Genomic DNA, 16,410 nt, shown 5'->3' on the forward strand with positions numbered 1-16,410 from the left:
TCTGCATCACTGCTGGTTCCCCAGTACCAAAAGGAAAGACACATCAGTAGGAGATGGACTGTAACAAATTAGAAGACACCCCCACAAGGTTGTCAAGGAAACCAAACCAAGTATATTTTTCTACAGGAAAGAATAGCAAGAGAACATGCCACAGACTATTTGGTGACAAAGGACTACAATCCCTTGAAAAACATTTTAAGAGGCTAAATTTATTTGCAGGCTATTTATGAAGTACTTTGTCGGCAATGCCAGCAGGTATTCCCAAACCCCCAGGTTGGAGGGCTTGGTTGCCACCTTCCTAAAATTAGCTAAGCCTGACAGCATAAGCCACGCTTAAGGTCTCCTCTGAAAAAAAAAAATCAACGTCTTCCAAAAAGAAAAGAGCTATCTACCTCCCAAAAAAGAAGACTTTTTATTCAAAATGTTAGTCTTTTTTAAATGCATCGGTCAGTGTGTGTGTGTGTGTGTGTGTGTGTGTGTGTGTGTGTGTGTGTGTAAAGCAAAGATGAGTGCATGCAAACCAAAGCAGGGGCTGGGCTTGGCTGTGCCATTCAGAGTGGAAAAGAGCAGAGTGGGAAGGGGGACAGGGTGTCAAGTTGACAAGGCACGTGTAAACATCTCCACAAGTAGGTGCTTGGTACATCAGAAGAGAAAGGTAAAACGCCCATGAGTGCAAAGTATGAAGACAGGTGACAAGCACCATGGGGGTGGGGGGGAGCAGTCGTGGGGGGAAGGGGGCCGGACCCTGAGCTCTCAGGTGCAAGACCTGCAGCGAAAGCATCTGCAGCAACATCCCCACGAGGTGCTGCCCACCCGGCAACCCCGCAGCCCCATGCCCTCAGCACCCCATCTTCTCAGAGCCCCATCCCTTAGCTCTCTATGCCCTCAGATTGAGCTCCGTCCCCTCAGTTCCCCACCCCACCCCTAGACTGAGCCCTATCCCTCAAACTCCCCAAACCCTCAGACTGAGCTCTGTCCCTCAGCGCTTCGTCCCTCCGCGCTCCTCCAGCGGTCTGACCCCGCGGGGAAATGGCTTCAGGACGCCCAGCGAAGCGTGAGTGGGCGCGGCTCTTACCCGGTGCCGCAGTCAACCACGCAGGGAGGCAGCGAGCCCGCCATGCTCGTCCACGAGGCGCTCGGTCCCCACCAGCCCCAGCGTGCACCGGGGACCCAGAGCCTAGCTGCCAGGTCGCTGCCCGCGCCGCTCCCCACCCAGGAGCGGCCGGGAACCCAGAGGCTCCGCCTCATGACGTCACTCTACAGTTGGCCAATCGGGGACGCGCACGCTCCGCCCCCTTGTCAGCCATCCTTACTGCTGGCAGCTAGGCTTTTTAGCCTCTGCATCCATCCTGCAGTGGAAGAGATTGGAGTCTATTTTTAACAAGCATAAGATGACTATGACCCCATTTGCGAGGCCTGAATTCTTTCTCTTCTCTCTTTTTTTCAAATCGTAATTTTGTTTTGTTTTGTTTTCGAAGCAGGGTTTCTATGTGTAGCCCTTACTGTCCTGGAACTTGTTCTGTAGACCAGGCTAGCCCCACTTGTCTCTGCCTCGGTAATGCTGGGATCAAAGGTGTGCACCACCACTCTCGGCTTATCTAGTTGCAACTTTTTTGATATCATTGGGTGTGTGTCTGTCTGTTGGTAGGTGCATGTATGTAAGAGCAGGTGCTCTTGGAAGCCAGAGGCTTGGGATCCCCTGCAGCTGAAGTTATAGACAGCAGTGAGTGGGCACCAGGAGTCCGAACTGGGTCCTCTGGAAGCTCAGCAAGTGCTCTTAATAGCTGAGCCATCTCTCTAGCCCCGCTTTCTCTTCTCTTAATTCTCACTTCGGTGTTCCCTTCATTCTCTACCCCAACAACCTCCTGATTTTGTTTCTAACCTTTAAAGCTAGTTTGGGTACTTATTTATAGATAAGCACCTCTGCTGAACTAGGTCTCCTAGGACAGGGCCTCATGCTTAACACCTTTAGCGCTCTGATAGTAATCACCTGAATGTTGAATGAATGAGTAACCTTCACTGTAGAAAAAAATACTGACGACTTTCTATGATAGAACATTGCATAAATGTATCCTGGGAGAAAATCAACAAATGTATAATTAGTCTTAAGGAATAAATGCTGTGTGTTTAGCATCATTTGCTCCATGTATATTATTATATTGATCATGCTTTAACAGTGTGTCAAGTCGACATGACCTAGAACACTTAGGTTAAGTCAATACCACACCAACAGAACTAGGAAATATTTCCAATATGAAAGATAGGGTGATCACCCAGCATCGTTGAGGAAACCAAGACTAAAGAAGGAAACTGCCTACCTACCGGAAATCCCACTTGTGCCCTACACATTAGCCTCTAAAGTTCTTGACTGATGCCTGAGGAACTTTCTAGAGATGTAGTAATTCACTTGGTCTTTTCTGGGACTTAAAGAATTGTGGGTTTTCCACAGATGAATTAGATTATTTGACCACTCATAGGTAATTCTTTATCCTTTTTTCCTGCATGCAAGGGAGCAAATAATCCTAAACCTAAAACAATGTCCAGGGGAACTAAAGAGAAAATATGAAGACAAATAAAAAGTGTGAACGCTCCCAAACGGGGCCCAGAACCAGACAAGACATCTTTCCTTCTGTGCATGTTATTAATGTCCTGCCCATTCCTATTGTCTGTCAGTCTGTCTGTTTTTGAAGCCTGGACCAAAGCAACAAAGTCCCTACTGCAGGCTGTTGGCATTGCCGTGTGTTTTAGCATCATTTCCTTGACGTATATTTACTACATTGACCATGTGCTTTAACCGTGTGTGGTCAATGATTGATAATGATGTCAAGTCAACAGGACCTAGACCACCTGGGAACAAGCATGCCTGTGAGGGAGTTTGCCCATTGTGCTAACTGAGAGAGGGAGACACACCTAAATGTGGTTGAGGTCCCAGGGAAGTTGGAAAGAGAAGGCTGGCTGAGAACCAGCCTCCATCTCCCTCTGCTGCTGACCTCAGGCAGCACAGTGTGACCCCTTCTGTTGTCATAGCAACGTGCAATGCTTAAGCTGTGAGCCAAAATAACACTTCCTTGAAGATGCCTTTGCCAGGCGCTTTGTCAGAGCAAAGAAGGTGACTAATGTGAACAGTAAATAAGTCGTTCACAGGATCTGGCCCTAGAGTGGTGATTCCCGATGTTTCTAATGCAGCGACCCTTTAATACAGATCCTCCTCTTGCCAAGGCCCCCAACCATAAGATCAGATCGTTGCTACTCCATAGCTGTGATGTTGCTACTGTTATGAATGGTCCTATGACTATCTGATACATGACCCCCATCAAAGGGGTCTCAGCCCACAGGTTGAGAACCGCTGCCTTAGAATCTAGTCTAGCACCAGTGATCAGGCGACTGCAGTGCAAATGCTAGATACAGAAATGCAAGTGTCCAGAAAGCCGTTCCGGCACCCCTGGCCTTGACTATTAGGTCAAGTAGATGTCTCCCAAAACCATGGAGTCTGCGCTGAAACCCAGAGTATAGGGAGAGGAAGAATATGGGCTGTGTGTGCTTCTGTGAGAGGAGACAGACAAAGCCAGGACGGCACCCCAGAACCCAAATGTCCTGTTCACTCCACCAGGAAGAAGCTTTAGAGAAACCTGAAGCTGACCAGTATAGAGTGTGCCTTGCCAGGGGTTGTCCACTCTGCATGGGACTCACTGGGACTGATGGCCACTCAGTCACTGATAGGAGAAAGATTTCCTGGCTTCTGCAATTTCCTGTAGACATCACTAGCCCTGAAGATTATCAAAGATGTTTTTGTGCTACAATTGTGCCTGTTTTCCCCTCACCTGGGAGGCTGGTGAGAAAGGATAAAACATCCAAAGCCATCCTAATCTGCAGGGTTAGGGCCTGTCTCAAAAATAATGCAAAAATTAAAAAGATGTTGTGGGCAGCCAGTAGAACACAAACATAGCTAGATGCCCTAGAATGAACAAATTGTATTTTCTCATTTGTAACTGAGACCCATCAGCAACTCCATGATGTCCTCGTGAGCCTATGCATTCTGTCCCAGCAGGCCCTGCGCCCTGGCCTTGGTCCTCGGGCCTAGCCTCATCACTTTCACCATGGTTACGGCAACTCCACGATGCAAAACTATAGTGATAAATTCCCTTCTGAGAGGGACAGAGAGGAGACTCTGAAGAAGCCATGCTCCCAGATGTCTCCCCTTTTGTTTCACTAGCCCAGTGAGCTTCAGCTTGCCTAAGCTATGACCCTTTAATACAGTTCCTCATGCTGTGGTGACCCCCAAACATTACATTCTCTTCATTGCTGTGATTTTGCTACTGTCAGGAGTCGTAATATAAGTGCCTGTGTTTCCTGAAGGTCTTAGGCGACCCCTGTGAAAGAGTCATTCAACCCCAGAGAAGTCACAACGTACAGGTTGAGAACCCCTGCACTGACCGATGCCTTTTTTCCTAGTGAATGGGCCAGAAGAAATCACCACAAATGGAGTGGCTTAATACATAAACCTTCACCATTCAAGAGGCCTAGAGGCCAGCGTCAAGTGTAGATGGGGCTGTGTTCTCAGAAGCCTGTAGGGGCTTCTGTTCTGTGCCTTTTGCCCACTACCAGGGGTTCCTTGGCTGGGCCTGTATCACTCTCATCTCTGCCTGTATCATCAATCATCTACATTTTCTGTGGGTTTCTCCTCCTCCCTCCTTTCCTCTCCCCCCATCTATCTGTGTGTGTGTGTGTGTGTGTGTGTGTGTGTGTGTGTGTGTGTGTGTAGATGTTCATGCACATGTATGTGCAAGAATGTAGAGGCCACATCTGGATCAACCTTAGGTATCATTCCTCAGACACCCTCCACCCTTTTTTTTTTTTTTTGAGGCAGGGTTTCTCACTGGCCTGTAATTCATCAAGTAGGCTAGGCTGGCTGGCCAGTGAGCCCCAAGAATCTACCTGTTGTCACCTCCTAGCACTGAGATCACAAGTGCACGCCATACGTGAACTTTTCACAAAGGTTCTAAGACACGAACTCAAGTCGTCGTGCTTGCACAGCAAGTATTTCCTGCACTCCCTTAGCCATCTCCCGGCCCCTGATCTTCTCCCCTTCTAAGGAAGCTAGCTATGTTGAATCAATTACTGCACGTAGGCAAATATGTTCCAAATAAGATCACATTTACAGATTCCAAAACTTAAGACTGCAACCTGTCCTTTCAGGAGATGCTGGTCAGCTCATAATACCAGATACGGCAAAGGTAGATATCAGTGCCGTGGTGCCTGTTAAAGGTGACTACTCTGTCTGGAGATGAGCCTCATGACCTTTGAAGCCTGTGGTAGCCAATACCTGCCTAGAGTGTACTTTGATTTACAAGAAAGGGGGATAGCTGTGTTATAAAACACACTGTAGGCGGGGGGGGGGGGGTAACAAAGGAAGACAGCTGCCTGCAAACGTAGAAGATGCACCATTAGGACCCAACAACACTAACTAGCATCCTGATCTCAGACTTCACCTTCTAGAACTGTTAGAGAATAAAGTTTTGTTGCTCAACAGGCAAGCCAGGCTATTCTGTCATGGCATCCTGAGCAAATTAAATGGTGCTCAGAGCACCCTCTTGTCTTTCTTACATTGAAAGCTCCAGAAATCATGAGCCTCTACTTTGATCATGTCTGGGGCAAAATGCCCACATTCTGGAAGAAGTAAGCATCATTGTATCACCGAGGAGGTATGTACTCTCTGACACAGGCAAAACTCCTGCTACTAAATGCATGCTAACCTAGAGTGCATTTCCCTGTGAGTGCTTGGCCTGCCTCCCTCGTTTGTAGCCTGAACCAAACTGGTAATGAGAGAAATATTTCAAGTAACTTTCATTTGCAGAAAAGTTATCTCTGTTTATGCTTCTCCCAGTCAAGGGCTTCCTTCGCCCTGACAGGAAAACAGCTCCTCTCTAGAATGGTGCATGGCCTCTGTGGTAGATGTCATGCCTTACCTACCATCTTGTGTGCACCGGTCCCTCAAATGAGCTCTTGATAAACATCCTTCTGTGATGTGTATTTATGCATAGAAGACAGCAAGAATAAAACAACCAGTCTTGGAGATTGTCTAACTTGTGGAACTTAGCCCATGAGTAACTGAATAATGTGATCTTACTTCCTGTGCTTAACTAGCTGTGCAGGGCCACGAAAGAAAAGGAACACAAAAACCATAGGCTCACTTCAAAAACTGCCCACCCAGCAGCTCCATAAACCTTCCATCTCAGAGCTGTAGGCAGGATCCAGCTGGGTGTTCTCTGTTGCCATGAGGATGCAAAGAGAGAAAAGATTAGGACCCGGTTCCTTTGGAAGTATCTGGCATTCTCCTTTAAGAGGAAGGTCCTGTCACTGCTCTCAATGGACCTCCCTGCTGTCTTGGCAACGGCAGGAGAAAATGATCCAAGACCGGATTGATTGGCTAAGTGTTCAGAGTGGTAAGAGAGTTGATAACAGAGCAGAGCCACAGACTTTAGGAAAAACTCCAGAGATCTGAGCCTGTTCACAGCTTTGTCTCTGTCTCTGCTCTGGGCAGTTATTCTGGGCTGCAGCCTGGTCCTCCACAGCCCCTTCTGAGCTTCTCTCTTCCCTAAGCTACCCAGCTGCAGAGCTCCCTCATTCGGTCCCCTCACCCCACTTCCTTTTCAGTCACCTCCTTTGTTTCCTCCTCCTCTTCCTCCTCTTCCTTCACTGAAGAAAGGTCTCATGTAACCAGGCTAACTAGCATTGAACCCATGATGTGTGAGAAGATGACCTTGAACTCCTGATCCTCCAGCCTTTAAGCCGCCTCCTGAGTGCTGGGATTACAGGAGTGCTTGCTTTGTGTAGAACCAGGGATCAACCCCAGGGTTTTCTGCATGCTAGACAAGTCTGTCCCTGAGCTGAGCTGTCCTGACCCGAGTCCTTGCCTCTGTTCCTACTGTCATTCTCATTGTCTCCAGGCTTTTGCCTCCCTAAAGACATTTTTAGATAGATTGGACTGCTATAGCAGGCAGCATTACCAAACACAGAAAGTTCATATAACATGTCAGTTTTCTTCCCCCAAACCTTCTGCAATACATCCTGTTATATTATAGAATATAGTATAGAATTTGGTCCAAACCAGAAGTGTGGTACTCATGCTCATGTGACCTGGTGACTGGTGCTGAGGAAAGTAAGTTTCCATCCTATCTCACTTCATATTATGACCCTGGACATGTCTGTGTAGACCAAGCCACACCCCACTTTCCAAACCTGCAGAACTGTCCTGCAGCCCCACCCCCTAGTCTAGAACCTTCTTCGCCGACTTCATCCTCTTTGTCTTTCAAAAGCCTGTTGGAAGTTCACTCAGCCTTCCAACTTCATTTTAATTCATTCGACAAAACACTCTGAAGCTTCCTCATGCTCTCCTCAGCGCCGATCACTGAGCCTGTACCTGTGTCAGCATCTGGAGGTGAGGTCTGAGGTCTGCACCTTGGTCAGATACTCCGAGGTACCCTGTGCGTAGGGAGAGTTGGTTTACAACGGAATCTTCATTTACAAACTTCTTTCAGTGCATTTCACCTCCAATCTTGAGAGCATTCCCACAAGATCCCTACTACGAATAGCTTTTTAATCAAATAAGAACACCAGGCACATCGTTTTAAAATTAGCATAGATTAAAATTTCATTTCATTCTGCTCCCCTGAGAAAACAAGAAAACACTGAACCCTTACAAAAATCAGCACCTGGTGCACACAGGTATCAGCCTGCCGTGTGGCACCAGCCCCTGCCTGATTCCAGATACACTTTGCTACTCTTGAGCTCTTGAATATTTTCTGTTTCCAGTAAGAAATGCCCATGAATTTCCACAAGGCAATCCCCTGTATGCTCTGTACTGAGTAGTATCCAACCGAAAAATTGCTTTGCCAATATGGAATAAAACTGCTGAGCGGTGTAATTAGGCTCCAAGAGATCAGGACAGTTTGTGCTGCCAGAGGCTGAAGCCTGCGTTTCTTGCCATTGCTCAGTCACACAAGCAACAGGTTTGCATGAGTAAGCATCCTTCTCTTCTTTCTCTCTTCTTTCTTCTGTTTTCTTTGTTTGAGACAGTGTCTCACGATATAGTTCTGACTGGCCTGGAACTTGAATAGCGTGGACCCTCAAACTTAAAGCAGCCTCCTGTCTCTTCCTCTCAAGTTCTTGGACTACAAACATGTGAGACCACACCCACATTTTTCTCCAGTGTAGACGCTAGGTAGAGTTTATTGTGAGGTTAAGGTGGGGGTTACTCTCACAAAGGAGGATGGACAATAAAGAAAGACCGTTGGGACAAACAGTATCATGGGTGAGAGGAGACAGTGGTCAGAGAGAACATTGTTCCCACCCCCTCTTTGCAGAGGTTCATTCTAGAATGTTTTAAGAAGTAGCACAGAAGCTGGAGAAATACCTCAATGGGTAAGGCATGAGGACCTGAATTTGGATTCCCAGAACTTATGTATGTGTACACATACAGGGTACACATCTGTAATCTCAGTATGGGGGAGGTCTAGACAAAAGGATCCTAGAGGCCTCCTGAGTGCTGGAATTGAAGATGTGTCCACACCCAGTTTACAGAACATTCTTAATTCTGTATGTTTCATGCTGTGATAATCATGAGTGTCCATTTGCATACATTTGAGTGTATTTGTGTGTGTCAATGTATATAGTGTGTTTGTGTATGTGTCTATCATTTCTGTGTGCTTCTTTCTGCCTGTGTATCTATAAGCTATTTGTATTTCTCTGTGTGTGTACCTGTGTGTCTCGGTGCATCTGTATGGTCTCTATATCCAGTTCACGTGGTCTGGATAGGGTGCAAAGACTAGAGAGCCACAGGATGGGGCTCAGCCAGAGGAGTATGCTGTCATAGGATTAACAAAGATATCTCCCAGGTATAAACAAAGATCTCTGAAACTGTTGGATTGAAAATGAGGGACATACAGATACAAATTGCCAGGCCTTGGGAACAGAGAGGCATTTCTGAGAGGCACTGGAATGGTTCGTCTGTGGCTCTGAGGCTGAACAGAAAGCAAGCACTATTCTGATGCCCCACCCCCAGGGCCTACCTGACCCTGGCAAGCAGCGGGTTCTTCATCTCTGTCAATCCAGACAGAGAGAGATGCAGAAATGCCAACTGTCTTTTCTCAGTTCCTTGTACTTCCTCTCCCAGTCTTCCTCAGAGCTCTGCCAGCTTGCAGAACCTTGGCAGACCTCCCAATTTAATTATTCATTCTGTTATCCCCAGATTTTGTTTGTACTTTTCAGAGTTGGTGTCCCAGTTTCGGGCTGAGGTGGTCTGTGTCCCTTAGTCATCAGCTATGCAGAGCCTCACCTCCTGCCCCTGGATTGAGTGCCCTTTTCTTTTTTTTTTTTTTTTTTTTTTTTGGTTCTTTTTTTCGGAGCTGGGGATCGAACCCAGGGCCTTGCACTTCCTAGGCAAGTGCTCTACCACTGAGCTAAATCCCCAACCCGAGTGCCCTTTTCATATCCCACAGATGCATGTATAACCCAGAGTCGGTCTCCTAACAAGCATGACCTATCAGAGGCTGCACGAGTTCCTTGTGTTTAAAAGTCCCTCTGTGTTATTTTTCAAAACAAAATCCCAAATGTTCAGTTTACCAAATGAAGAAGACTCAGGAACCGGATGCTATGGTGAAAGCCGCTAGCTCGGAGAGGCAGAGAAAGCACCCAGCCGACCTTCCTACTCCACTGGAATTCCAGAAGGAATGTGTCCTTCTCCACTCTGTCTCAAATACTCAAAGAACCGTCCTTCCTCTGTCCTGGGTCTTCCGATGTTCACCCCTGTCAATGGTTGCTTGCTCCACCCTTGACCTCCCCCTGGCTTTATTTACCTCTTGTTTACAGAGAGCTCTTGGATTAAAAGTGTGTGCTAGGACTGAGCCACATCACAACAAGGTTTTCCCAGTTCACATCCTTGAGGTTCACAATGTAATCGAATATCCTGCAATACCTCTGTCTTAATTCTACAAACATTCTAGGACTTTTTTCACATGTTGGTAGAGGGAAGGGGGTGATCACATCAAAGAACAACTTCTGAAACTTGGTCCCCTCCTTCCATCATGTGCTTTCCAGGGATTCAACTCAGATCACCAGGCTTAGCAGCAAGCATCCTTTACCCATTAAGCCACCTCAGGGGTCTCTTACAGAAGAAAAATTTCCCAAGGAATGGAAAACAGCTAGGGATGTATCTCAGTAGGTCCAGTGTTTGCCTAGGTGGCAAGAACCCCATTTCCTCTCCAGCTCTGCACAAAGGGAGACACGGAACTGAATGCTTATATAGCCCCTGTCCTTGGGAGGCTGAGGCAGGAGGATTTCATGACTTCCAGGCTAGACCCTGAGACCCTAGAGAGAAAAAGAGAGAGAGAGGGCGGGGGGGATCAGTGAAAGGGGAAAGAATCAATGAAGAAAATGTTCTAGTTGAAATTCTAGGCATGAGTAGTCAGCCCCAAAATACAGCAGCCTGAAGGGATGCTGTAAGATTGCTGGGCACAGTGGTCCATGCCTTTAATCCCAGTACTTGGGAGCCAGAAGTAGGCAAGATCTCTGAATTGGAGGCCAAACTGGTCTACACAGTGAGTTACGACATCCAGGGCTATGCAAAGAAACCCTGTCTCGGAAAAGGGAAGGAAAAAAAAAAGTCAAGATTAACATCCCTCTGATACAGGTTTTGGAATTGCTCTGAATTTCTAGATTCCATTCTTTATAAACATAAACAGCCCTGGGAAGGTCAGGGGCTGCAAGGCATACACACCAAATTGTAAATTAATTGCTATTTCCTGAGCCAGTAAGTGAGGATGTGGGGTGATGGGAGGCAGGGAGAGGGGATGTTTATTTTTTTAAGTTTGGGAAACTGCCAGTGGGGCTGAAAATTTAATTACTGCTGCAGGAGAGTAATTAAATTTTGGAAGCAGGAAACCTATAGCCCAGACGTTTAAGGCCGCTGAGGGGTTCTTGAGGAGAAAGCCCTGTGGGGCAGTGGCTGGCACCTCATCTCCATCCTGCCTGTGGCTGCCAGGCGGTGATGCAGGCCAGTGTTGTAGCTATGCAGTCATAGTGGTTAGGGATAGCTCAGGGCATGGCCAAATGGTAGAGCGTGCATCAGGCCCTGCGTTCATACCCTGGCATCTACGTAAGGAGTAGTAGCAGTTGTGGTCGCATAGCAGAATGCTGCTATACAGTATTACCCAGGGAGACTAATGAGGGGAATGGCCCCCAGAGACCAAAGACAGGATTCCCTCCAGGTCCAATTTAGTGGGCCAAGGGTGGGTTATCACTGGTGCACCAGGACTCACAGGCACCGCTCCAGTGAAGAGCCCCACCCAGGTTAACTCTTTCATATCACCTGAGGACTAGAGGTCCAGGAGGATCCATGATGCTTCTGGGCTCTGTGAGCCCAGCCCTCTCCCCACGAGTTGTGTGACACACAGACTCTGATTTAAGATAGCCATGGTACACCCCACATGGAGGAAACAGTTACAGGACAAATGTCTAAGACAGTATCTGTAGCCCAGGCTAGCCTCGGACTCCCTATAGGAACTTCTGATCCTCCTGCCTTCCACTTCCTCAGTGCTGGGATCATGGGCTGACGCCATAGCATCTGGGTTGTGCAGAGCTGGTTGTCATTGAAGTACTTCCTCATGCTAGGCATCCCCAGCCCCTGTGACTGGACACTTTCTCAGGCTAGAATGGCATGTATCTGTGCACAGACATGTATTCATACACGGTATTACAGGTACTATACAAGAGATCTACCATGTGAGTTTTAAATTTACCTATGGCTCCACTTGGCTCTTCATACGGTGACTTCATGCGGTCCTGTAGTCCCCCTGAGACTAGCGAGTTTATTTGGCTTTTACAGAGAAGATAAACTTAGCGACCCATGTTGGATGGATTCAGGATTTCAAGGTACCAGCAAGCCCCAACACAGGGCAGGCTCCCCAGACACCGTGGGGGCTTGTGCTGCTCAGAGCTGACCACTTGTTTGCAGTTCAGATAAAAGCAAAGACTGTCATCGAACGAGGTAACTCGGGGTGTCCCCGAGAGAGGCTCTGTACTGCTGAATAGGGACTTGGAGCCAATGGACGCGTTCATATTCTCTGTGCAGCTTATCTGCCGAGCTTCCCTGGCCATGATTTTTGGGTCTTTTTGGCTATCCACTACATTCATCTGCAAAACCAGGGGCCGGGGTTGGGGGTGAGGGGCGAGGGGGGCGGTGCTGACCTTGTAGACACGGCCAGACACTGAGCAGACATAAGGTGTGTGACTTTTCACAGCATGGATGATACCAGACACTCCTTGTCTGTCCTAGGGCTGGTGGCTGAGGTGCAGCACTGAAGCGAGCATTCGGTGACACAAAATAGTTAACAACAACAACAACAACAAATTAACATGAGTGTGGGATCAGGTGTATGATGGCACTCATCTGAAGTCCCAGCACTGAGGCAGGAGGATTACTAAAAGCTCCAGGTGAGTCTGGGCTAAAAAACGAGCCCCTACTGTACACAAATGTGCATGCTTTCACTCCAACATGTAGAGTTGGGTCGTGCCTTCTTCTGCTTCTCTCGAACCTCAGGAATTCTATCCTGAGATATTAAAAAGGATTTCCTCTAGGCACTCTACAACCAGAAATATCACCAAGAGAATTTTATTCAGCCTAGAGAAGAGCAGACTCCTCGCCGTAATCCAGTTACATTTATAGCTCCCATCGGGGTTATCTGCAGCTGACAAATTAGAAAACTGAAAGTTCCCAAACTAAAATGGATGGGTCAGTAAAATCAATCTCTCTCTCTCTCTCTCTCTCTCTCTCTCTCTCTCTCTCTCTCTCTCTCTCTCTCCCTACTTCCTCCTTCCCTCCCTCTCCCTCTCTCTCTCTCTCTCTCTCTCTCTCTCTCTCTCTCTCTCTCTCTCTCTCACACACACACACACACACACACACACACAGCATGTACAAAACATCTTATTTGGAATGTTTGCAATGTTAGAAAGTTCTGGAATACATGGACACAAACACAAGAAACAATAAGGTAATTAGAAATTGGTTCTAATTATTTGCTGGAGGCATTCATCTAAGGTTTTCCACAGAAATGGGTGTGGTAGCCCATGTCTACAATCTCAGCACTCAGGAGGGAGAGGTTGGCCGTGGCCAACAGTAGGGAGGTGTATATCCTTCAGGTTCAGACAAAGTTGACTTTACAAACCTCCATCTCTCCATGACCCCACCCCTGGCCTTTGTCTGTGTGTGTGTGTGTGTGTGTGTGTGTGTGTGTGTGTGTGTGTGTGTGTGTGTGTGTGTGAGAGAGAGAGAGAGAGAGAGAGAGAGAGAGAGAGAGAGAGTCCCATAAACGCCTAGAAGTTTCCAACACTCTAAAATTAAAACTAAGTAACCAAGAGTCTGGGAAGATAACTCATGGGCAAAATGTTTGCTAGTCAAGGGTGAAAACCTGAGTTCAAGTCCCTGCACCCATGTAAACGGCCGAATTCAGTGGTGTGCTCCCATAACTGACATATGTCATGCTTGACATAAGTTCAGTCCAGCCTCATCTACAAGCAAGTTCCAGGTCAGCCTAGACTTCATAGTGAGATTTTCTCTAAAGAAGGAAAAATCTGCTGGACAGTAGTGATGTACACCTTTAATCCCAGCATTTGGGAGACAGAGGCAGAAGGATCTCTGTGAACTCAAAGCCATCCTGGTCTGCAGCTGGAGTTCCAGGAAAACCAGGGCTACACAAAGAAATCTGTCTTCAAAATTAAAAAAAAAAGGGAAAATCTGAATTAATTAATTCCATTGTTAATTAAATCTGCCTCAGCAGGGCCCGAGGGTGAGGGTGCAAAAGCTAACCTCCAGTCAGATTTACTTAGAGTCAGCACGGGGATGTGAATGCAGCCCCTTCACAGAGGCACAGAAAGAAAGTGACCACCAAACACATCCAACAGCCTCTGCTGTCCCCCCCCAGCTGTGCTCTAGGAGGCCAGGATGAACAGAAGAGGGGACACTCACTAACAGTGAGCTTGCCGGTGCTCTGGGCGTGTGTGGGAATGTCTCGCACACAGAGAAAAATAGTCAGGGGTGGGATTGTGGACATGTGGAAGATTGAGGCACACACTCGTGCCTTAATTTGTAAAGTCAGCTTTGTGTGACCCTGAAGGAGAGACTCTTTTGCGGTTGACCATGGTGCCAATTCATAGCCAAAGGAGAGCCATGTCCCTGAGAGGTTTCAGAACTGCCTTAAGATCAAAGGCAGGTAGGCAACAAGACAGGAATTGGAGCAGGACCCTCTGACTCCAAGCTTTCAACACTAATGCATGTTACACACAGGTAGTTAAATTAGTAGCCTTCTTAGGGATACCTTGCCATTCTCCCTGATTTCCTTTTGATACTGGTGAAATTACTGAAGCCCAGTGCAGCCTACAGGCTCACATCTGCCCTCCCAGCTACCTGGGAGGCTAAGGCAGACAGAAGACTTGAACCCAGCAGGTCAAGGCCAGCCTGAGCAACTCACCAAGATCCTGTCCATAAAACTAAATAACCAAGGAGCTAAGGAGATGGCTCACGGACAGAGCATTTGCTAGTTAAGGGTAAAGACCTGAGTTCAAATCCTGAGCTCAGTAGTGTGCTCCTGTAACTGGCACTGGCGAAGCAGAGACAGACAGATCCTTGGGGCTTGCAGGTCAGAATCAGTGAGCTCCAGGTTCAGTGAGACACTGTGTCTCACAAAATAATGACTGAGGAAGACCCCCATTGTCAGCCTCTGGCCTCACCACACACATGCACACACAAAGATGGTACACATGTATACCACACATACAAACTAAACTAACAAGCAAAAGCCATTAAGCAGAGTAATGGTACTCAGGTCAGCTTCAGGAATGAAGGAGTACCACACAGATACCAGTCTTCAAAGTGTCACCTCAGACTGCTTTCAAAAACACTTTTGAGTTTCCACTGTATATTTATTTATACACAAATGTTTAAATCCCTGTGGTGGTTTGAATATGTTGGGGCAGGGGGTGGCACTATTTGGAGGCATGGCCTTTATGGAATAGGTGTGGCTTTGTTGGAGGAGTGTGCCACTGTGGGTGTGCGCTTTAAGACCCTCATCCTAGCTGCCTGGAAGGCAGTCTTCTCCTGTCTGCCTCTCAAGCTCCTCCAGCCCTACATCTGCCCAGGCACTGCCATGCTATGGCCTTGATGATAATGGACTGAACCTCTGAACCTGTAAGCCAGCCCCAATTAAATGCTGTCCTTATAAGAGTTGCCTTGGTCATGGTGTCTCTTCACAGCAGTAAAACCCTAACTAAGACAGCTACATACAACATATACATAAGTGTATTACTACAGTACCAATATTCAAAAACATGAAAGAGATAAAATACTAAAGAATAAAACAATGACTGTTTTGAAATAATACGCATTGTATTTCACATATTAATAGACCAAAGATGCATTTGCTTTATGATTACCTTTCAGTAGTTCATGAGATCCGTATCTTAGAGAAACGGTTCTTCGAAGGTTGGTATCAAATTCAGTTTGCCTTCTGACTTCTTGTCATTGACCAGACCAGATGGCTTAGCTGAAAAAGTTGTCACCAAGGAAGAGAAATAAGGTGCACATTACTGTGTGTGAGACTCCAAAGCACTCTGCACTGGTGTTTACTGCCCCAGGTGTCCTACAGAGACCTTTGTATAGATCACACGCATTAATGCTGTAGTCACTTTGTGCCCACACGTTGCTGGAAGGAAGGGGACATACCACAGGTGCCTTCTTGTGTTTCCAGAGACCTTCCTGCCTTCAGCTCTGCTGTGGGGAAAGTGGGCCTGTGAGGGCCCTGACTCATGCTGACCCACTAAACTATCTCTCAGGGTGAGTATCAGCCTCATAATATGTTCTTTTTTTTTTTTTTTTCCGGAGCTGGGGACCGAACCCAGGGCCTTGCGCTTCCTAGGCAAGCGCTCTACCACTGAGCTAAATCCCCAGCCCCAAAGCATAGATTTCTTATGCTGACAAACAAAACAAAACAAACTCCTGAAGAGGTAGATGTTTAAGAAATGTCTTGTTCCCTGCCTGCACCCGAAAGGAAGCTTCCTGCATCTCCTCCCTGCCGGTCAGCAGTAACCAAGGACCCCAGGTTTCTTCCTGTGTCCCTTTCATTTATAGTTTCTTCCTCTCCTTCTCCCCAACCCCCTCCCCCTCCCCCCTCTCCCTTCCCCACTCCTTTCCTCTTCCTCTTCCCCTCCCCTCCCCTTTCCCTCACCCTTTCCCTTCCCTCTCCTTCCTCCCCCCCTCTCCCTTTCCCTCCCCCTTTCTCTCTCCTTTCCCCTTCCCTTTCCTTCCTTCCCTCCCCCCTCCCTCTCCCTTCCCCTCCCCTTCCTCTCTCCCTCTCCCTCTCC

At 47.4% G+C, this 16,410-nt stretch overlaps 1 protein-coding gene across 4 annotated transcripts in view; it reads right to left on the reverse strand.

Annotated features, from left to right (window-relative positions):
• The window catches only part of Actr3b (actin related protein 3B), a 95,322-nt gene extending 94,090 nt beyond the window's left edge, over positions 1 to 1,232 (reverse strand). For 3 of the 4 annotated variants that reach the window (XM_087657940.1, XM_087657935.1, XM_087657938.1), the window contains exon 1: positions 1,076 to 1,232. Coding sequence is in view for 2 of the 4 variants with exons in the window: in XM_087657938.1 (XP_087514064.1) it covers positions 1,076 to 1,119 (44 nt within the window). In the remaining 2 variants the exon portion in view is untranslated. The remainder of the gene's footprint in view (positions 1 to 1,075) is intronic. The other variant, NM_001191860.1, reaches the window with a different exon arrangement.
• Between the last annotated feature and the right edge of the window lie 15,178 nt (positions 1,233 to 16,410).

Source organism: Rattus norvegicus, chromosome 4 (genome assembly GCF_021556685.1).
Source record: "Rattus norvegicus strain SHRSP/BbbUtx chromosome 4, alternate assembly SHRSP_T2T, whole genome shotgun sequence".
In the NCBI taxonomy this organism is placed as follows: Eukaryota; Metazoa; Chordata; class Mammalia; order Rodentia; family Muridae; genus Rattus; species Rattus norvegicus.